Source organism: Xyrauchen texanus, chromosome 6 (genome assembly GCF_025860055.1).
Source record: "Xyrauchen texanus isolate HMW12.3.18 chromosome 6, RBS_HiC_50CHRs, whole genome shotgun sequence".
Taxonomy (NCBI): domain Eukaryota; kingdom Metazoa; phylum Chordata; class Actinopteri; order Cypriniformes; family Catostomidae; genus Xyrauchen; species Xyrauchen texanus.
In genome coordinates this window covers 32,321,931-32,344,881 of record NC_068281.1, presented here as the reverse complement: position 1 = coordinate 32,344,881, position 22,951 = coordinate 32,321,931, and the positions used below count along the sequence as shown (strand labels likewise).

The 22,951-nt window shown below is 37.4% G+C and overlaps 1 protein-coding gene across 5 annotated transcripts in view; it reads right to left on the bottom strand.

The window, feature by feature from the left end:
* Nucleotides 1-22,951, bottom strand: part of LOC127644694 (receptor-type tyrosine-protein phosphatase F-like) — a 279,674-nt gene that overhangs the window by 40,814 nt on the left and 215,909 nt on the right. For all 5 annotated transcript variants that reach the window (XM_052128010.1, XM_052128009.1, XM_052128011.1 and 2 more), the window contains 7 exons: nt 22,121-22,238; nt 18,300-18,878; nt 16,601-16,698; nt 15,793-16,049; nt 8,040-8,121; nt 7,627-7,854; nt 1,102-1,265 (listed from right to left, as the gene is read on the bottom strand). In XM_052128010.1, coding sequence (XP_051983970.1) covers nt 1,102-1,265; nt 7,627-7,854; nt 8,040-8,121; nt 15,793-16,049; nt 16,601-16,698; nt 18,300-18,878; nt 22,121-22,238 — 1,526 coding nt within the window. The remainder of the gene's footprint in view (nt 1-1,101; nt 1,266-7,626; nt 7,855-8,039; nt 8,122-15,792; nt 16,050-16,600; nt 16,699-18,299; nt 18,879-22,120; nt 22,239-22,951) is intronic.

Sequence of the window (22,951 nt, the reverse complement as noted above, 5' to 3'; positions counted from 1 at the left end):
CTAGAAAATCGCTGCGTGAATCACAGTAATTATTAAACCGCAAAGGCTACTATTTAAATAAATAAATATGTAGTCTGTATGTGACTAGTGCTAAAAATTGAATTAACACTTTGCCTGCCGAGTATGCGATACTCATAATAGTGTTTTCCATGCATGAGCCCAGGATGTCTAAAGGTATGAGCAGTTTCTGTCTCTAAGTTAGCACAACACTGGCTTCACACATTCACACTCACATTTAAAACACTACACGTGCAAGAGATCTATTATCTCGTTAAATCGCAGCTTTTGCTGTTAAATAATCTCACTAGGACATGATGTGATTATAATCTGTGCGCTGAATGTTTACATAATGACATTCGTACGTCAGATGGTATCGGCTTCTGGTATTTTTATGAGTATGAGTACAAGTACATGAGCGTGGTTTCGGACCTGATTCCGATACAGTATCATTATCGGTGTATTCCCAGTCACGATCATTACACTTTAGCTGACAAATAATTGCCACGCAAATAATCATGATTAACAATTTAAGAATGTCTTTCCCATTAAGCTAATATTGAAACCAGAGCGCTTTGTTGTCTTAATGCGTTGTTTACACTTTCACACGAGTATGGTGTGAACAACTGCACATCATAGCGCTCAAAAGGCACTTTCATTTGGAGCACACATAATTTAATACTGCACTGGAAAGAGAGAGATTAAAATGTGTATTTCAATGCATTTCAAAATTCTAGATTCCTTAAAATTCCCTTATTTTAATTAAATTTAATTTGATTTTTATTCCATTATTAAAACACACAATAATTGTGTTTATTTAAAATATTCTGGATTAACTGCAAATCAGGTAATTATGTAGGCAATTATGTAACAACCATGACAGGCCAATGTGAAAGTTAATTGATGTTTATGTTAACCACTTTGGAATCAGATTTACATGGTACAACTTGTCTGCAATGAAGCACATAAAAGTTACATTGAAATACTGGGATCTATTGTACGATCATCTTAAGAAAACAATAGTATGAATCGACTGAACACTAAAGCTACAGTGAACCTCCAATGATTATGGCATGAATAAGTAATGTGAAAGCTCTTCCTCACCTCTTGAAGAGCAGGATAGCGATGACAATAATGACGATGAGCACTACAGCGAGCACAGGGCCCATGACCCAAAGCATCTCAGGTTGCTCCACACTGGGCAGCACACTGCCGTTATACCTTGCCACAGTGATGGGGTCCGAGTACGGGCTGGCAGAAAAGATCCGCTACACAGAGAGAAGATTTCAGTTAAGAGCCACATCCACAGAGAGGCTAAAATGTTATGCAACGTATATTATGGTGATTCTGAATACTACCGGGTGAACAAAAGTAATACAATCTTGTGTGGATATAATGCTGCATATTTAGGTATTGTGATCACAAACATTTTGAACTTGACCCCATGAAATCAAAAGCAAGGTTTAACTTTAAGTCCATGTTTGTTTGCTGTGAAATGACTGTGAATTTGGGGACAGTAGGTAGAAAGTTCTGCAAAAATTGTTCTGTGCTTAACAAAATTCAAGCAACTGTCCCACAGTGGCCAAAGCTGGAAATGTTGTTGAACGTATGGTCACATTTGAGCTCCAGTTTCCAGGTGAAATGTCCATAGAGTGAAGCCAAAAGCGATTTCTATTTGTAGATGTAAAATATGTAATACAGTAAATAGGAATACATATTTTTTTTATCTCGACCCCCAAACCCAAACCCTAAACCTTGACATTAGTGTAGTGAACATGTAATTTTAGAACGAAAATGTAACCTCTGAATTGCGTTCACCATTTTTTATGTGAACGCATTTACTTCCTGGTTTCCATGTGACCAGAACACATGTCTCAGAGGTTGCTCGCGCAACATGCAATTAGTAGCACCGGAGGAAAAGGAAGCAATCACCTTTGAATACAAACATTTCTGATCGGAGATGGCACTTGTCAGTAATTTGGCAGTATGGGGTTGGTTTCAGGGTACATGAGTTTTCGGAAGCTATTTGTCAATTTCCTGCATGATCATGTTGTTGAGGTCATTTATGTTGTGAATTTCTAAAAGTTGTAAAAGGTTTTAGCAGATGTACACAATGAAAATGTATATCCTTTCTATTCTGGGAAACTAGACCGAAAATTTTGATGACTCATCCTGCATTCAGGGGCGAATCCTAAAATTATTTTTGTCCAATTAAATGTGAAATGCTGCAACCTCAGCAGATTCCTGCGGACATTTTCGTAACATCTCTGAGCAGCTATTTTCTACAGTATGTAGGCCTACTGTAAGTAAAATGCATACAATTGCAGCTTTAAAAGGTTCAAATCTGTTTGTCAAGATAACATTTCAGTAATATATTTCATATCAGAAATAAAAAATGTTTGCTGCTTCGGCTCAAAACATGATAAAATAACTTTTCAAGCTGGTCCCGCTTATGCGTGATACCTCTATTTATCACAAATGTGTCTGGCTCATTTCATTCATGAAAAGGCAGAACTTCTATTCCAACAGCTGTTAAGGGTTACGATTTAACCTATTCATTTTCCAACAAGTGGTCTGTCTCCTCTACTTATACTGTCTCTGACTCCTAACAACAAATTCTTTTCCCGGGCACAGCAGGCCTTGTACACGCATGTAGCACGTCTTCACATCTGTCTCCATGTCAAAACATGTTCCCTTAAAAAGGTTCCCCTTAACCTCTGCCATGCTGCATTCACCTTTTATTAGCATATGTCACACTTCTACATGTGACCATATGGAGACAGACACAGACAAAGAAAATAGGGAGGAGGAATTTTTTAAAAGGGGAATGAATGCGATGGAAGAGCACATACGCAGAGGTGTAAAAAAAACAACAGAGCGAGAGCAAGACTCTTTCTCTCACTCTGTGCCTTTGAAAAATGGGAAGCAGAGGAAGGGAATCATATCCTCTTCATTAGTGCTCAAACCATGGTGATGGTGAGCTGCAGGGAAGGAGGGTGAGACAGGAAGCAAAAGGAGCCTGTGTGAAGGGACTTGAATTAGACATCTCCCTGCTGTGGCCTCTTCTCTGCATGTGCCCTGGGACAGGTTCAAATTCTGCCTCAAAAAGAGCCTGAGATGAAAACAAACAGTAAAAGTGGAAGAGAGAGAGAGAGAAGGAGAGAGAGAGGGAAAGAAAAAGGGTTGAGGAAATATGGTGTTACTACCGCTTCCTTTATCTGTATTGGGAGAGGGCATCCACATAGACACCAGTTCCCTGATGACCCTTCGTCTTCCCCTCTCTCTCTCTCTCTCTCTCTCTCTTCCTACCTTCACAGCAGAGTGGGGCGTTATAATCCGGATCACTAGCTCAGATCAGCATGACTCCTCTATTAGCGCAGAGATATGAATTGAAGAGATAAGCAGGATATTAGCTTGAGGAGACTCAAAGTCACGAAGACGTATTATTGCTGCTGTTGATATGACAATCGAACTGTTAATGTGGTGGTTTATGTGAGTGTGGGTGGTTGTGTGTGTGTGTTATACTTGGAAAATACTGGAATTTTATTTTTTTTTTGGAATAGGGGAAAAATGTATCGTCTCACTTACCCTGCTTGAAATATGGGTTGTTCCAGCTTAAGGTGTTCATGGTATGATATGTTGTACATGAACAGAACAATGTATGGTTCATGGTATCTAAACCATGAAAAGTACAAGGTGGTCTACTAGCTTTAACAAGCTTGACAGGTCGAAATCAGGTCCACCAGCTGTAAACCCAAGCTGTTTTATTTATCTTATGTTTTAATATATGAAAAACCTGGTTTTCTATATAATGAAATATGATCTGAACATTTCTTTGTGAGATTCCTTCATCAATCCTTTGAAAACACTCCCTATGTTTTATTCCTTCGACACTACTGGCACTCACTCTCTCTCTCTCTCTCTCTCTCTCTCTCTCTCCTGTCTCTCTCTCTCTCTCCTGTCTCCCGTGTCTGTGTTGATCATGCGTGTGTGGTGAAATTCATTTTAGCAGATGGAGCGGTCACCTTTTCTGCTGCTGGATATCTACTGCTTAGAAGGTGAAAATGTTTCCTAGAGCACTTTAATGCAATTTGAGTATGATGTGTTAAAGGCAGTTAATGTCACTAATGTGTCCTACATTAGTATTTAAAAAAATAAATAAATAAAAAAATCAAACGCGAATGTTAAATGTGACTACATTGAGTAGATAAGGATGGGTATGTGTCCCTGAGGCAGCAGACAAGGGTTAACGACATCATCTCAGCGCTGCATTCTCAGCGCGGGCATTCTGCTAATATAAACACTTTATCTGGCAGAAACAGCTCGGCCGCCACAGGCTCTCCCTAACTTCACCAGCCAGCCAGCTAACTCTCTCTCTCTCTTTTGATTTTTCTTTTCTCTTCACTTTATTTTTTAACACGCAGCACACTGTTCTCTAATGCAGGGGTTTCCAACCTGGGTTCCCATGGGACCTTGGAAAAGTCAATGATTGTTCCAATGCAGAAAAATAATTTTGTTTGATGTTTAAGCAAACGTTTTGCTTAATACACGAAAAAAAAAAAAAATTAAATTTCAATGGGGCAAGAATTTTTTTTTGGGCATTTTTCCCTCTTTTTTTAAGCATAAATCAGACTTAATATCTTTGTTTATTTGATTATTGTATTCTTGTTTTAAGGATATTTTGTACTGAAAAATACAAATAAAAAACTGAGTAAGAAAATAATTTTTTGGGAGGCAATACATTAAGGCAATATTCTTTGTAAAGCTGTTTTGGAACAATATTTATTATATACACAAATGTATTACATAATATAATAATAAACAAATATTTATAACAAAAATTTAAAATGTCTTGAGATTTATACATCAAACATAACTCTAGTAGTGAGTTAAAAGAATTTACGCTGTCAATTAAAAACAACGTGAATATTAAAAAATTTAATTTTTCAGTTGAATTTGTTTGGCTTTAGAACAATGACAATACAAAAGCCAGTTATTTCATTCTTGCAAACAAAATGTTATCTTTATAATATCATGCTCACAATTTTTCTGACACAGATTAAATAGGTCTTTATCAATGACAATATACAGCTTTCTTATAATTTAATGAGGGGGTCCCTCACATGGTGATCATCATATTTGTGGGTCCTTTTGAAAAACCCTGCCCCAATGTTCTCTCTCTGCTGGACTGTTGGACAGCCTAACAACTCTCTTTCTCTCTAACCCATCTCTCTATCTTGTTTTGCTCACATTCGTCATAACATCTTAAGCTTCCTTGTCTACACCTGCTTACAATGATTCTGTTTACACACTCAATCTAGCATGCGATTTCACACACTCCTTGGCTTGTTTATCTGCCTTGGGTGATGCTTGTACACAAAGACATTCTTTCTCTCTCTGTTCCTTTCTCGTTTCCATTTTTTACTCCATAGACATGGCCTTCCAGTCGTTCTGGTGCACTGAGACACACTTGGAATTATTAACAACACTGTCTATAGTTTCAACACCAGTCAGACCTTAACAGTCAAGGTCCAAATGTAACACTCGCAAGTGCCAAATGTGAGTAAAAAAATGACTTTGTTTTGTTTGTCAGTTGAATGGTAACTTTATTAGGACTGCTGCATAATTGTTTAAATCGAATTTTAAGAATGATAATATGACACTGATGCAAGCATATGTAGGCGACACAAATCAAAGACATACAAGCTGTCGCTACTTGCATGTCTTCTAATGACTTTTACTTCAGTGGAAAATTGATCATCAGTAGATTATCTAGGATGCCTCAGGTTTTTTCTCTACTCTTTGTGGTGACACATGTGAAATATTCCTCGCATTAAGCTACCAAATGAGTTACAGGTAATTCTTCGCGTTTTATTAACAGGTGCTATTTCACCTTTCAAGTGAGAAGCTGTGTTGGAGCTTGGTTCACATCCAAGATGTTCATTCTTTTTCTAAGACAGCTCTGTGGCATGAGAGCTACTGGAGAACCCAATAAAGGGGCCAGATGCGGAAGGCAGAGGCCGTTGGGTGTTCCTACGAGAAAGCACTCTTTGGCGACGGACACAGGCGTAGGCTTGTTCTTTCAAACCTTGCATACTCAACTAATCATTCTCAAATTGTCAATAAGCTTGCTTAATCTTCATTAGTTAAACAAGCATGCATGTGCATCCACAGTCTCTATGTTCCAGGACAGTCTCTGAGAGGTTTCGGTGTTCAGGAGTCCGAATGAATGAGGGGGCCGGAGATGTTGACAGGGTTAAGCAAAGGAGGGGCGGCAGGGCCTTTGAAGTGCTGAGTTAGGAAGCTGTCCCCCTATTTTCGTCATAAAGCAAGGAAGACAGATTAATTCCTAAGCTTTAGGGATATTTAAGACTCAGCTTCAAGGGAATTAGGACAAGCTTCCGTGCTCCCAAAGCCCTGCTGCACAAATCCATTCTCCTGTTCTTTCCACCACGATGAGATGGAGCAGCTCAATGTGAAAAAAACTGCTGACGCGACCACGATAGGAAATTATGAATAGTTATCCAACTGGCCCTCTGGACATCCGGGCTATAACTTTCAGCCATGATTATTTATATATTATGATAATATAACGCGAGGGGGGCACAGGGAATCGTCGAGGCGTTTAAGCTAATGCTTGTTTGACAAACAAAGCTTACTGAGCTTTGCTCCTTATTAGAAGAACGCTTTGGCAAGACTCACATGGAGTCATCGTAGTATTAGTGTTATGCAATTGACTCCGAAAGTGCCTGAGCAGCTGAACTGTCTAAGATAAAAAAAGGCAGCAAACACAACAAATCAAGGGGTCAGGCTTTGGCTGGTTAGTATGGACAGTTAACCCCATCTGGTCAATGCGGAAACTAGACCAATTGGGAGGCAAAAAGCATCTTTCTTCATTGACAGCCATTTAAAAGTAGCCATGAATTAAGATTAAATATTTTTTGCAAGCAACATATAAATGGCAAATACTTCATTATATTGTAGTAAATGTGTTGCTAGTGACTGATATTTTTGGAGGGCTATGACAGAATTCAGGACTTTCACTGAAAAAAGAAATACATTTTGAGTTGTTTCTCACCAAAACTTATTGTATGCCTTCAAAAGACTTGAAATATATTGCACGAGTCGCTTGGACAACTAAGTTTTAAAGTGAGTCACTATCAACTGCCATTGACTGGAAATCAGGGATTGCAAAATGTTTTAAATATCTCCATTTGTGTTCCGCAGAAGAAAGAAACTGCTACAGGTTTTGAATGACAATGAAGGTTAGTAATTAATGACAATTGTAATTTTTGGGTAGGCTAAACTATTCCTTTAAAAGCACAAAATTGACTTTTTTCCCAGTCTGCTGCCTTTGATGTTTAGGCACACAATAGTAGCCAGTGAAGAGCTTGAGACTCTGCCTCTGAGATGAATGGGAATGCTAACGGAATAGCTTTCTTCAAGTATTTTAGACCTCTATTTGGTACAAACAAACATGCGCTAAAACTGACTTGTCATTATGAATACAGCATGCTTTTAGTGAGTTGGGGATGGTGCATGCACATTACAGGTAAGCTATGTTGAAATGTGGTGTGTTGAAGTGGGTGCAGCATTGTCAGAGTGGGCTCTACAAGCAAACTGAAGTACCTGCTTCTCGTAGCCAGTAACAGGGTACTGGTCCTTGAGTTCGGCCATGACAAAGCACAGGTAGGGTTGGCTGTTAGGAACAGGATGATTGTAAAAGTTGTTGTACGTCTTCTCATCGCCCAGAGTGAAGGTGTCTGGGAGGGTAGCAAGCTTAGCGGTGATGTACGGCCTAACGGTGTCTGTGTGACGTCGTCTCCTGAGCTGAGCTCCTTCACTAGACTCCAGAAGCTTAGGAGAGGAAGAATTCAGAAAACTGTGATTGACTTTGTGTTAGACATTTTTTTCTTTGCCTCTGAATGAAAACACTAATCTTTAATACACAGAAATGGTATGACTAGAAAGAAATGATCACTGTGGTCTATTATTAACATATTTACAAATAGCTAATAGTACAAAAAACAAAAACACCTCACCTCATCAAGCTCCATTTCATCAGGGTTTGCCCACTTTCGTGAAGCTATAAGAGATTCCGGCACAACCACAATGTAGTACCACCTATTCAGAAAGCAACAATATTAACATATACCTTTACTGGTCTCACAGTCTCTTCATGTTTACAGGAATAACATTTTAAGACTCTTAAGAGGAATTAAATGGTGAGCCATAAATGGTGAATTAAAGGAATGTTCCAGGTTCAATACAAGGTAAGCTGAATCCACTACATTTACAGTATAGCATAATGCTATCACCAAAAATGGCCCCATTTCATTCCATTTTAAATGAATGGTTCACCGAAAAATGATTCCCTAATTATTGACTAACCATTATGCTGCCTCAAACTCATATGACTTTCTTTCTACTGTAGAACACAAACAAATAATTATTGGTGGAGATTTGAGGTGTTTATATCCTGATTACACTTCCTTAACAATGCTGTTGTGTCCTTTTGGGAGCTTGAAAGTGCTGGCCTCAATGACTTGGATTGTATGGACAAAAACACCTCAGATCTCCATTAAAATATCTTAGTTTGTCTTCAGCAAAAGAACAAATAGTCATAAAAGTTATAACATAATGGTGAGTAAATGATGAGAGAATTACAAAGCAAGTTGGGACAGTATGAAAAATGCTAATAAAAAGAAAAAGGAGTGATTTGTTAATTAAATTCACCCTTTGCTATGTTGAAAGCACTACAACTACACATAATATGATGTTTCACCTTGTGAATTTCATTCATTCAATTTCAAAATGTACAGTAATTTAAAATCAGATGATTGCAACATGCTCTAAAAGTTGAGACCGGGGTAATTTAAGACTGATAACAATTTGATGAGTTAAAATGACAAGGTGATGTGAAACAAGAGATGATAAACAGGTGATGCAATTGTGAAATAATATACTGTATACTGTATAAGGAGCCTCCAAAAACCGTCCTTCAAGAGCAAGGATTGTTCAAGACTTGTCAATTGTCCAACAGATGCTTCAGCAAATAATCCAGCACTTTGAGAACAATGTTTCCCATTTTCATACTGTCACAACTTTTTCGGAATTGGGGTTGTATAATTTTTAGTGTCTTTTTTTAATATAATAAACGATGGACTCGTCAAAATTATTTTTGTGGCAATCACCATTATGCCACTTGCAACTCAATCAATTGTAATGAACCCAGAACATTCCTTTAAATTGAAAAGTTTTAATACCACATCAATATGATTAGGGTTATATGAAAAAAGTAAAAAATAAATATATAAAAATAATAATAAAATACAATATATATATACACTGTATATATATGGCCCCATTTAATTCCATTTTAAATTAACAGTGTACAGTAGATCTGTACTGTAATGTAGAAACGTTGTAGATTTCAGCTGGTAGAAAATATAAAGTGTAATATGGCCCATTCAAGGTGTGAGTGTAAAAAAACAGATGACTTCCTTTCTGGGAAACGGCTTCAGTTAATCATTTCAACACAACTGGTTCTGAATAATCAGTTTAATCTTTGAGAAGTGTCTGGTGGTATGGACAAGTGTATCTAAAGGAGAGTGGCACAGGGATACTAATAATATGGCTGAGGCTGAGATTTTAATTTGGCTGGAGTCTGCCACGAGAGCCACTTTTAAAATCAGCTTCAAAACTCTCCCATTTCTCCTCGTGAATCCGAGCTCTGCCATTACTGAAGAATGAAGCGCTGTGTTTTACAAGAAATCCCACATCAATCAGCGGCACTCCAAATGCCAATCTTTTCCAAGACTGTCTCATCCTCAACACTCTGGTAATTTTTTACCAATCAAAATGGCACTCCGGAGCGCAGCCCTGTTCTCTTCTGAGATTGGCAACAAGGTGTGAAGGTTTTTTTTTTTTGTACCACACGGCACCAGCTGTAATTTTGTCAACGACCAATAGGTCAGTGAAGAAATCTTCAGGTTTTTTGAGGCTCAGTCACAATTTAGTTGTATTTCTTTTCAGGGAACATTGGCTGTGGGAAAGCATGACTCACAAACAACACACAGTGGCCCCAAACCAAAATTGGGCACTTTTGGACACTTCACACAAAATAAATATTCTGTCATCATTTACTCACCCTCATATTGGTCCAAACCTGTATAACAGTTATTTTCATCCATGGAAAACAACAAGTGAAGTTAGGCAGAATGTCAGGGACTGACAGCCTCAGTCACTTCACTTTCATTGAATAGACAAGAGCAGCATCAACAATCTTCAAAAGTGTCTCCTTGTGCTCCATGGAAGGAAGAGAGTCAGGTTTGAAATAAGGGTGAGTATTTGGGTGAACTATCCCTTTAAGGCAGTTCTTAATAGGGCTGGGTATTGATATATATTTCCCGATTCAATTCAATTCCGATTTACAAGCTTTTAATTCGATTCCGACTCGATTCAATATCGATTCATATGGTTTATTTTAGTTATAATGTCCCATTTATTTCATATAAAATACATTATCTCCCAGCTAATGCTGTACAGGGGACACTTTAACTAGGTACATTAGGAAAATATGAATTTGACTAATTATAATGCATTACTTTTTCATGATTTTGGTCACATTTTGGCTTTTTAAAAATGAACAAATACATGTACACAATCAATAAATAAGATCTTATAAGTTGAGTATTTTTTTTCTATTTACAAGTATTTACATTGATTTGTTGAACACGTGTTAAAACCGGTTCTGTCTCTTTAATAAAAAATTTAATTTCTGTAAACAGTGTCTTTAAATGAGTACATGTTAACAAGAGAGGACTCGTAATGTATGATATAATAGGTGGCCGACCCCCTAAAGCCGAGGCTTTAGTTGCATAGTGCAAAATTTGGTTGCAAATGAGAGTGATTTCCTCTCGTTGTAGAAGAGGGTTGCACATTGAATGAAAGATTGATCTAGGGATTTAAGAATCAATATCGTTCAAATGAAGATTGCAAATCATTAAAAAAATATTTTTACCCACCCCTAGTTCTTAATGTCTAAATGTCATTGCATTGGAAAAAATTTGTGTCTCAATTTTGAACAATATATCTTTTTTTTTTTTATCATTTATATCTTTTTGTGAAATGGTTTACTTGAAAAGTGCATTTGTTCTTTATTTCTATAAAATAAATGCCACTTAGGTTGCTATTTTGTTATATAATGCAAAGACATTTATACAGCACATTGTTCAGTATAGCTTAAGTGTCCAAATGAAATTTTCGGGGCCACTGTAATTATTGCAAGGGAATATCTCCTCAATTCCTCCATTACCTCTTCATTCATTAAAAATTAAGTGTTGAAAATTGCATATTAACATAAGAGCCCATTCTCATGCATAAGTTATGATGACACATTTAAGCAGTATGATAAACAAAGGGCCTCCACCAAAGCCAGGTGGAGAGCACTTAGCTGTAATGATGGGCTCTCTGTCGCAGAAGAACATGACAAACAGAGTAACATGTCTGCTTTCTAAGAGCACAATGTGTCCATATCCACCATCATGACAGGCTGAACTTTATGTGGTCTCAAACCAGGAGCTTTAGATACATCTTCCCCCTCAGCTAAAATAGAAAACAGTCTGTCTGGCAGCACTCTCTCCATTATTGATTTCAAAGCATTCCTTCACGCCTCATCCTTTAGCACATAGCTCTGTGGAGACTAACGCAAAAACATGCCGATGTCACTTTGCCTGACAAGGACCTTCTGGTAGTTTGAAAAATCCAGCACTTTCCTTCAAAAGGTCAAATTTAAAGCTGAAATACAGTAGGGTTTAAAAAGCAGCTGGAGTGTGCAGTGTTGGCAGGAAGGTTGTTTGCTGAGGTGGGTAGATTCTGTCTGAGTGTTCGGCGTTGAGGAGGGAATAATTGCATGGTAATGGTGTGTAAGCTACATTGCAGAACGGAAAAGCATGGCGTCACTGACCTGAACTTCGGGCGATACTTTGGGCAGTTTTACTGTATGCATTTAGATTTATGAAGTTTAAATAAAGGGAAATCTAACAACACTAGATCCTTCGTATAATGTGCACTTTCTATCTTAACTTTCTTTTTCTAAAATTTTGCTAACTACATGGCAAAAAATCATTTTCCATACTCAGTTTGTTCCTTGTTGTCCAGTAAAAATATCAATAGATTCTTAAAGGAATAGTTCTCTCATCATTTAATCACCATAATGCTAACCAAGATGTTAATGACTTTCTTTCTTCTGCAGAACACAAACAAAGATTTTTATAAGAACATCTCTGTATGTCCATACAATTCAAGTGAATGTGATCAGAACAATGACGCTCCAAAAGCACATAAAGGCAGCATAAAAGTGATCCATAAGACTCCAGTGGTTAAATCTATACATTCAGAAGCGATATATGTGTGGGTGGAAAACAGATCAATAGTTAAGTAATTTTTCACTAGGGCTGGGAATTGCCACAGACCTCCCAATTTCATTTTACAATGATATTTCCTAGCCGATTCAATATGTATTGTAATATTGCTATTCTGTAAGTGATAAAAACGTTAAGTTCTTTTTTCTCAGAAACAAATCTATATGGAAGAACAGTTTTCTCTGAAATGATAATCGTTTTCACTCTGTAATTTGCATGTAAAAGGTAGGAATGTGCAAAACTACCAAGTTAAAACTACCAATCGACCAGTGCCACATGCTATTTTAGAAGAGGAGAGTGTGGAGGAGAAAGGTGTGGCCGGGCCGTGATGGAGTACGGCCGGCGCTGAATCTGCTGATCAGCGGGAGAGCGAGATAAAGGGCAGCTGGAGATGCTAGTTTGAGAGAGAGAGACACACGGATACGTTGCATGTGTGTGCTTATGTTTTATGTAGTTTTAAGTTTATATAATTAAACTTTACATTGACTGTTCAGCCGGTTCCCGCCTCCTGTTACAAACATTTAATACCATAGGCTATTACTATTATCATAATGAAAATTTGGCAGCATACAAATGGAGGCTAAAGAGTAAACTTCTTCAAGAACCATTTCTGGGGCTGTACTGAATTCTGACACACACGACAATTCACCAGTAGTCCCAATGTTGTTGCATGTTATTTGAATATGATAGGAATAGTCTTGGATAGTCTGAGATCCTATGCAGCGTTCTCATAGACAACTCTATTCTTACAAACTGCTGCAAGATGACTGAAGAAAAAAGTCAGAACTCACAATTTGTGTGTTCCACGAAACACGATATCACTGCGTGTGTTGGCCCCAAAGCGCAAATGAACTTCTGAACAAAAAAGCAAATCAGACACATGCATCGCCGGCATGTCTTTCATCTGTTTTTCAAAATATAATCAATCGTGTTTCCTCAAGCATGCGTCTTTGTGTCTAGCGGCATTTCTTGTTGACAGTGGCGGGTAAATGTGCAAAATTATGCACCACTGCAAATGAAAACCCTGGCTGTTAGATTATAAATATGGCAGGGGTGCGATATATTTTATAAACATCCAACAGTTTATACGCTTTTTTACAGCTAAACCATTTAATAAAGCAGTGTTTGATAGAATCTGCAGAATCACTTCTGACAAATACTTTCCACAAAACCTCTCAAATAAACTTTTGCATTATGGATAATAACAGAAACATTGATCACAGCAGAGGACTTTGAGGTTCAACAGTGAACAAACGACACTTGATGGCTGTAGCAGCGGTGCATTAAATCAGTGTTTCTCAACCTTTTTGACTCCAAGGCCCCCCACTGTCCAAGACATTGTTTGAAGGCCCCCCTCACTCAAAACTAGATGTGTCTGATACATTTTTTTTTAATTTATTCTAGAAGTTTCAGAAAGAGTTTGCTTATAATTTGTTGGCATACATCTGAATGTATTTTTAGTATTTTAATTAAGTTGGATTATTTTAATATTTCTTATTTTAAATTAATTTTAAGTCATCTTGAGGCCATGATGGAAGTGTGCTGAAGCCCCCTAGTGGGTTGTGGCCCCCTGATTGAGAACCACTCCATTAAATGACTAAACGTAAAGAATTAAAGAGACAAAACTTCTCATAGAGAAAACCTGTTGATGTGTAACTCTGCACAAATATAGCTTCCTATACTTATCTATTAGTTATTGTAGCATTACGATAAAGATGTATTTGTTTGTTTTTTAATTGTAAAAAAAATAATTTTTCATTAGGGAGACGATTTCAAAATCGATTTGGTCAAGAATCGTGATTTGTAAAAGAAAACATTTTTTTACCAGCCTTATTTGTAATATACAGATCCACCTTTGATCGGCCCCAACCAGTAGGTGGCGATATGCACGAACAATGCAAATTACCAAAAAACAAAAAGAGGAAGAATGTGAAAGTGGAGATTTATAGTCAAAATTACTAAAATACTGATCGGTTTCTCACCCACACCTATTTTATCACTTCTAAAGACATGGATTTAACTAATGGAGTCAATGGATTACATTTATGCTGCCTTTATGTGTTTTTTGGAGATTCAAAGTTCTGGTGACCATTCACTTGTATTATATGGACCAACAGAGCTGAGATCTTCATTTTAAAAATCTTTGTGTTCTGCAGAAGAGAAAGTCATTCACATCTTGGATGGCCTGAGGTTGAGTGAAAGGTTGAACTATTCCTTTAAAACAAGATATTATTTCCTTGTGAAGTAAAATTACACTTGATGTAAAGTCTTGTTTTCAGAGATATCTAACAACATTTTGTGAGGTTTATGCTTAAAAAATAAAAAAGTCCCTTGGTCATGGCAAACCTAGAAACATAAATTTAAAATGTGTTTTCCAGGACTGGGAAAGCCATGGAAATTAACAAAATTGTAAAAGTCATGGAAAGGTTTTCATGGAAATGTCTATAGGTAAAAGATTATTTTCTAGTTAGTCTACAATATTTAATCACCTATAAATTGCTCTTGGTTAGAGCACATGTAGAGCAGAACTTGCTCACAAGCCATAGTGATGTCCGATTTGTGAGTAAATCCTTCTTTTGAGACAGTTCTTTTTAGACAAATGGCATAATTACTCATTAATGAATCAATTTGAATCAAGATGAGTTTTAAAAAATTGGTTTCCAGAAATCTTGAAAGGTCATGGAGACAAAAAGGGCATGAAACCTGGATTATTTGTCAGTGGGGAAAGAAAAATGTATGTATCCCCTTTGAATTAATTGTATTTTTCCTACCCTACTGGCAAATAGTACTGTTCTGTCAAACTGGTGAAGTATTATTCTAACAAAATCTAAAATTTAGTGAGTCAAATCAAGACAATTATTTACCTATTAAGGGTTTCCAACATTTAAGACCAATGTGAGTCATTTGTGATTTCTGGAAACTAATTAAAACAAATTTTTGTTTGATTAATTTTGACCAATTGACTAAGCCCTGCCTTAAAAGCACTTCTGACCAATCTTTTCTTAACAACTCTTGCCCTGCTGCTATTAATCTGACATGCACTTGCTATTTTCCAATGACAGCCTGTGGATGTAATGTGTGTTTGTGTACTATTAAGATGGATTTTATCAAAATGTAAAACAAGTCATCTGTAATAGTGACACGAGTTACCCAGAGAGGAGAAACAAATCTTTAAATAAATCTGGAGAAGAGCATGTTCTCGATTAAAATATCAGCCCTCATTCTCAGATGACCATATAACATTTGCAATGACATCTACATTTGCTCAAAGGTAAATTAAAGCTAATAACTGAACGTTAATCCATTTATGTATTGATTCATGTCATAATAAAAGCGATAGTAATGTATGTCAGGTTCCTGGTGTACTGACCTGACAGGAGCTGTCGTGGGCACTTTGGGCAGGTTGATGGTGAGTTTACCATTGCTGGTCTGGTCTGGTTTATACAGGGCTGGTTTGGTTTTGAACAGGTCTGGGGCGGTGCGAATGGAGACTTGCTGCTGAAGACCGCCAGCGCTGTTCCCTCGGCTCATTAGCATGAAGGAGTAGTCCGTATCCGGCTGAAGTCTCGTGATCAGCTTCCTCTTCAGGTTGCCCTGCACCTCCACACTCTGCTGGTTATACAGGATCTACAGGAGGGAGATGTTCACATTCACAGGTTGCACAGCTCAAATTTAACAGTCCCTTTAAAATGACCTACCTTTGTTAGTCTTTTTTTATTCAGTTTCATTTAAATGAACCCACATAAAGAGTTTGATAGCATAAACAGACCAATCCCCAAGCAGTCACATGATGGATGGAAACTGTATGTGGTTTTCTGTGCTTGGAACATAAGGACATTTCTGGTATGGCAGAGAAGCCACACAGACAGACTGTCAAGTACACTGGAGAGTTTTCAGTGTTTGAGCATGATGACCAATAGCAATACCTTCTCTGAACTGCATGTGAATTTACAGAATCAGAAGTTAGAAGCATTATAATTAGTAACACATTTACAGCTGTTAAAGTCTAATCGTGTGTATAAGAATTAGATTATACATCTGCCTCCCAAACTGTTTTTGCAAGGCTAAGTTTCATAAAACAGGCACAAATATAAATGTTTGAGATGTACACCTTTTAATGTGTTTAACATTCTAAATTAGCCCAGTTTAGGAGAAGATGTACTTTAGTGAGGTCTCACCTTAAAAGGCACATGTGATTTGTAGTTTTCTGGAACCTCCCAGGTGAGAAGGACCGATGTTTTCATCACAGCTTTGACAGCAAAACTTGTGGCAAATGCTATTGGACAAAAACAACGATTTCAAAATGTAAATGTATTAGCTCTGTTTTGTTAAATTGATTCAATGGAATACAAAGGGATTGTTTAATGAAGGTATGTTTAATTACGTGTACTTCAATGATACTGAAATAATACAAATAAAATAATAATAATTTGGCATTATATTCATGCTGTTAGCCAGAGGGGAACTGGCCCCCACAATGAGTCTGGTTTCTCCCAAGGTTATTTTTCTCCATTAACCAACATCTTACGGAGTTTTGTGTTCCTTGACACAGTCGCCTTCGGCTTACTCACTGGGGCTAAAAATACAATTATTATTTAATAATTTATTTTTATACACAATTTACTATAATATTTAATCAAACTACACAATAATGACAAAGTCTTTATAGATATTACGGTTTTATTTTCTGTTAATGCCTGATCTTCTGTAAAGCTGCTTTGAAACGATGTGTGTTGTGAAACTCGTTATACAAATAAAAATTAATTGACTTGACTACTATATTAAATGTTTATTTCTCAATAAAATTCTTAATATAATTTTTTAATAAAGAAAGAAATACATATTATGCTTCTTTTGGAGTACACTATCATGTTAACTGGCAAATACAATATATGCCATTATTGAAGCAGGAAATTCAACTCAAATTGTCATACTTTCTGCACCTCCTCTACTGAAAGGAAACCTCAAAACTCTAGAAACCCTGCTTAGTAGCTGTTCTAAACTAAAAGGACAGCTTTGAAGCCCACTTGAATGTTGCATATCAAGTAAACTTCATTTGAAAGATTTCTCTGTTAGCCTTAAAATAGACCCCCAATGTGAGGATAACTGGATTTTTAATTTTCTATTGTAAGGCACATTTTCTTCATGTTAATATGAGTGTGGAAAATTGGTTGTGGCATGTCAAGCGTGTGTTATGTGACAACATAATAACCTTTGTTGTTTATCTAGTGATTTTAATGTGACTTTGATGGACAGCAACTGCTGTGACTAAAAAGAGGACAGAGAAATTTCATTGCAATTCCAAATGTGTTGTGATGAAAGTGGACAAGTTCATGTGTAATAACACAGGTGGTGTTTTGAGGACACAATCTTTTCGGTATGCCCAACATCAGTGGGAATTGTGTGCAGTATGTGCTAAATAAAGTGCATAAGGTGCATTCAAATGAGCATGACTTCAAATCACAATAATAATGAACAGCTTGCCCTGCATAGAGGGATAAAAGTAGAATTTCTGTGTTTAAACATTTTTAAATATACAGCCAAAAATATTTTATTAATAATTTTTTGACTTGCTTTCCAGTAAAAAATATCCTTAAATGAAGATACATTTACTTGAAGCAAAATTATGTAGTATAATAAGACTTGTTAAAAAAATACAATAATTAAGTGAATTTTTTCTAGCAGTAAGCTTAACTGAAAAAAGTAAAATGTAAACAAAATTTTGATAGATTTATGCTTAAAAAAATACAATCATTTTGCTTTTTGTTTTGTTTACATATCATATGTTTACATAAAATATGTTTACATATTTTAACTTTTAAAAAAAGACAAAAGAAATACTGATTATGATTTGAGTAAAGCAGTCTAAACACCAACCAGGTGATGTAGACATGGTCCTGCTCTGGATGCTTGGGCTAATGGGACCCCCTCCTTTGCTGGTAAAGGCTTGTACACGGATATCATAAGTGGTGTCTGGTCGAAGCCCCTGGATGGTCATCTGGGTGTCGGAGGTACGGTTGGTGTTGTTCTGCTTGCTGTTGATGTCACGGTATACAACTATGTATTGTGTGATTCGGCCGTTCCGCTCAGGCAAGGCAGGGGGGTCCCAGGCCAGACGGGTTGTGGAGGTTGTCAGGCCCACAACGCGCAGATTTATTGGGAACCCGCTGGGCACATCCTCCGGAGTGCTGATCTCTTTGATGTACTCTTCTCCCACTCCCGCTCGGTTCCTGGCGCTCAAGTGAAAACTGTAGGTTGTGCCCTTGTGCAGGTCTGTGGCAGTGTAGTGGACATCCATGCGTGCAAACTCACGGACTTCATAAGTCTCTTCCTCCAGACGCTTGTACCGCAGTCGGTAGCCAATCAACTCACCTACCATCTCCTTAGGAGTCTGCCACTGGATTAAAGCTGTGTTGCCGATGGTTGTGCTGATGATCATGGTGGGCTTGCCAGGCACTGCGGGGGGCAGAGTTAGGAGATGAGAGGCAATGCAGAAGAGAAGTTTATTGCACAGGACTTCTTAAAACACACAGCACCATTAGACATCAGATTTACTGACAAATGTAAAAGCGTTTTTACCTATATATTTTTATCCTAACTATTATATTTCTTTAAATTACAAACAATCATCCTCCTGAACTTTCTAAATGTCAAAAACCATCCTCTTATTCTAGTAAATAGCACTAAAACAGATAACTCCTATATGGCATGTGGTTCTAAGGAAAATATAGGATGTTTTTCCTGGTATCATTTTAGTGAAAAAGTGGACCTTTGCATTATTCAACTATTTGAATAAAAATGTGTCATAAATGGAAAATCAAATCCAGCTGCTTTTGACTAATTGCCACCAAACAATACACAATGTGGAAAAGTAATTGAAAGACTTTATAGACATTTAAAGGATTTAAAGTAAACATAAAACTGCATTTGCAACACATTTTACTTCAGTAATGTGACTCTTTTCCAACAGGATATTCAAACAAGAAAAAAAATTGAAGGGCAGCACTTCATTTTATAAATTGGGAATTGATTGGATTGTCAATGTGTATGACAGGTGATTGGAGGGGAAGGGTTTTCAATCCTTGAGAGGGCTTTGTGACATCCACCGAAAAGCAAAGAGTTTTCAGATGTTTTGCAAGATATTACATTTTGATGAAAGATTACAGAGACAACATTTTCTTTCTGTTTGAATGACATGCACGGATGAATCGGCCAAAAGAGGGTACAACAGTGCCAGCCAACATTTTCAGCCATCTTGGTTCCAGATTTTTCCCTTTCATGTTTTTAATAGGGAATGAAATGCAATCTCGTAATGCATTGCAAATTACGTGATCGAAAAAAGAAGGGAAAAAACGATAGAAAATTATGAAACTATTTATTTAAAATTGAGTATATGTACAGTGGATATAAAAAGTCTACACACCCCTGTTAAAATACCAGGTTTTTGTGATATACAAGAATGAGACAAAGATAAATCATGTCAGAAGTTTTTCCATCTTTAATGTAACCTATAATGTGAACAATTCAATTGAAAAACAAACTGATATCTTCATGGGGGAAATTTTTTTTTAATTAAAAACCTTACAATAACCTGGTTGCATAAGTGTGCACACCCTCTTATAACTGGGGATGTGGCTGTGTTCAGAATTAAAATAGAAAAAGTGGCCGCACTATGCATATATTGTTTATTTTGCACAGACGCGTTACGGCGTGTGCCTTCTTCAGTGTGCCATAACAATATATGCACAGTGCGGCCACTTTTTCCATTTTATATGTTATCTTTTAGGCCAGCACTCTTAAAATTCATTATATACACTGAGTGAAGCCTGCTCTCATCCTCACTTACTTGTGTTCAGAATTAACCACTCACATTCAAACTCATGTTAAATAGAAGTCATCACACACCTGCCATCATTTAAAGTGACTCGGATTAATCACAAATAAAGTTCAGCTTAGTTGCATCTCAGAGCAAAAGCCATGGTCCGCAGAGAGCTTCCAAAGCATCAGAGGGATCTCATTGTTGAAAGATATCAGTCAGGAGAAGGATACAAAAGAATTTCCAAAGCATTAGATATACCATGGAACACAGTGAAGACAGTCATCATCAAGTGGATAAAATATGGCACAACAGAGACATTACCAAGAACTGGACGTCATCCAAAATTGATGAAAAGACGAGAAGAAAACTGGTCAGGGAGGAGACCAAGAGGCCTACAGAAACATTAAAGGAACTGCAGGAATTTCTGGCAAGTACTGGCTGTGTGCTACATGTGAATACAATCTCCCGTATTCTTCATATGAATGGGCTATAGGGTAGGGTGGCAAGACGGAAGCCTTTTCTTACAAAGAAAAACATGCAAGCCCGGCTGAAGTTTGCAAAAACAAACATCAAGTCTCCCAAAAGCACGTGGGAACATGTGTTATGGTCTGATGAAACCAAGGTTGAACTTTTTGGCCATAATTCCAAAAGGTATGTTTGGCGCAAAAACAACACTGCACATCACCCAAAGAACACCATACCCACACAGTGAAGCATGGTGGTGGCAGCATCATGCTTTGGGGCTGTTTTTCTTCAGCTGGAACCGGGGCCTTAGTCAGGATGAAGGGAATTATGAACAATTCCAAATACCAGGCAATTTGGGCACAAAACCTTCAGGCATCCATTAGAAAGATGAAGATGAAGAGGAAGTTCACCTTTCAGCACGACAACGACCCAAAGCACACAACCAAAACCACAAAAGCATGGCTTCACCAGAAGAAGATTAATGTTTTGGAATGGCCCAGCCAGAGCCCAGACCTGAATCCAATTGAACATCTGTGGGGTGATCTGAAGAGGGCTGTGTACAGGAGATGTCCTCACAATCTGACAGATTTGGAGTGCTTTTGCAAAGAAGAGTGGGCAAATATTGCCACGTCAAGATGTGCCATGCTAATAGACTCCTACCCAAAAAGACTGAGTGCTGTAATAAAATCAAAAGGTGCTTCAAGAAAGTATTAGTTTAAGGACGTGCACACTTATGCAACCAGGTTATTGTGAGTTTTTTTATTTTTCCCCCTCAAAAGGTTTCAGTTTGTTTTTCAATTGAATTGTTCACGTTATAGGTCACATTAAAGGTGGAAAACGTTCTGACATGATTTGTCTTTGTCCCATTCTTTAACATCAGTGTGTAGACTTTATATCCACTGTATATAAACAATATATTTTTAGCTTCTCAGCAAAATATTACCATATACAGATATATATATCATATTCAGTATATAAATAGTTTGAGAGTGGAGGGAGAGGGTGTAGTCTCGATTGCTTCATTCGCTATGTGTCAAAGGAGTGGGTGGTCGCTGCAGAGCTTTTTTGACACGACTCTCTAAGTGGTAGACCTTTCTCTTCAGTATCATGGATAAGGTACTTCTTCACCAGGAATTCTGCTATTAAACACGATTTTTTTTTAAATGAATTAGAAATAATTCGGACTGGTGGCTTCAGTAGAAGCATACATCACCAATGAACAACCTCTAAGCTCACCGTCTGACTTTAAAGGTTTAAGAGCTACCGTTAAATATCAATTCACCTATGGCAAGAAATGAATGCAATTTCTACTTCCAGAACCAGACTGTTGCTTTCTGTAAGCTCAGGAACACGTATTAAGAAAGTAAATAGGGACATTTTTTATTTCATGTTGCTTGCTAGGATGAGTAAATACCTGCTCCAGTGGTTGTGATGACTTTGGCTTTGCTGCGTGCTCCATCCCCCTTGGTTGTATACGCTGCCACAGTAACTGAGTAAGAGGTCTCGGAATGAAGTCCGGCGATAATGGCCTCCTGTTTAATGGAAACAGCATGATCCCTAAGATGTAAAGACTAGAGATGCCCTTGTGCCATCTCACCAGCATAAACTGAACAAATAATGTACACTTCAACAAATCACACTCACCATTTCCACTCTCCCTGATTTACACCCACATGGAACACTTTTCGTTTCACAATGCAGATTCAATGTTTATCTAGTGCTGGAAACTTGAACTTCAGAAAGCTTTGAAAAGCTCCTTCCACAAGGAGCTCTTCCAAGCCAAACTGAGAAGAACCAAAACAGCAGAACCATTTGTGTCAATGTTCTTACTACACCAGTTTTACAAGGACACAGAAACTTAGCCAAAAATATTATAGCTGGCAGCTGGCAAGCTATCTTTTTTTCCTTTTTCCATATTTGAGTTGGTTTGATTCCTTGGATAAACAACATTTTTTTCCCAGGAAACTTTTCAGCAGTTTTGGAATAGGGTTTCAAAGGTCCTCTTGAAAAGTTGCATTTCTGCATCTGAGAGCTGTCCTTCAATAATCACTTTACAAGCATTAGCACCAGGTAATCCCTGATGAAAAGACCAGACCAGCATTACTAATCACCAGAATATGTAGTGTTTAGGATGCTGGTGTTCCCACCAAGCTGCTTAACAAGCTTGACCAGCAAGGGCGACCAGCAAGGTCAACCAGCTTCCTTTGAAAGTTCTGATGAAGTGCTTTTCTGGTGAACAAAAATG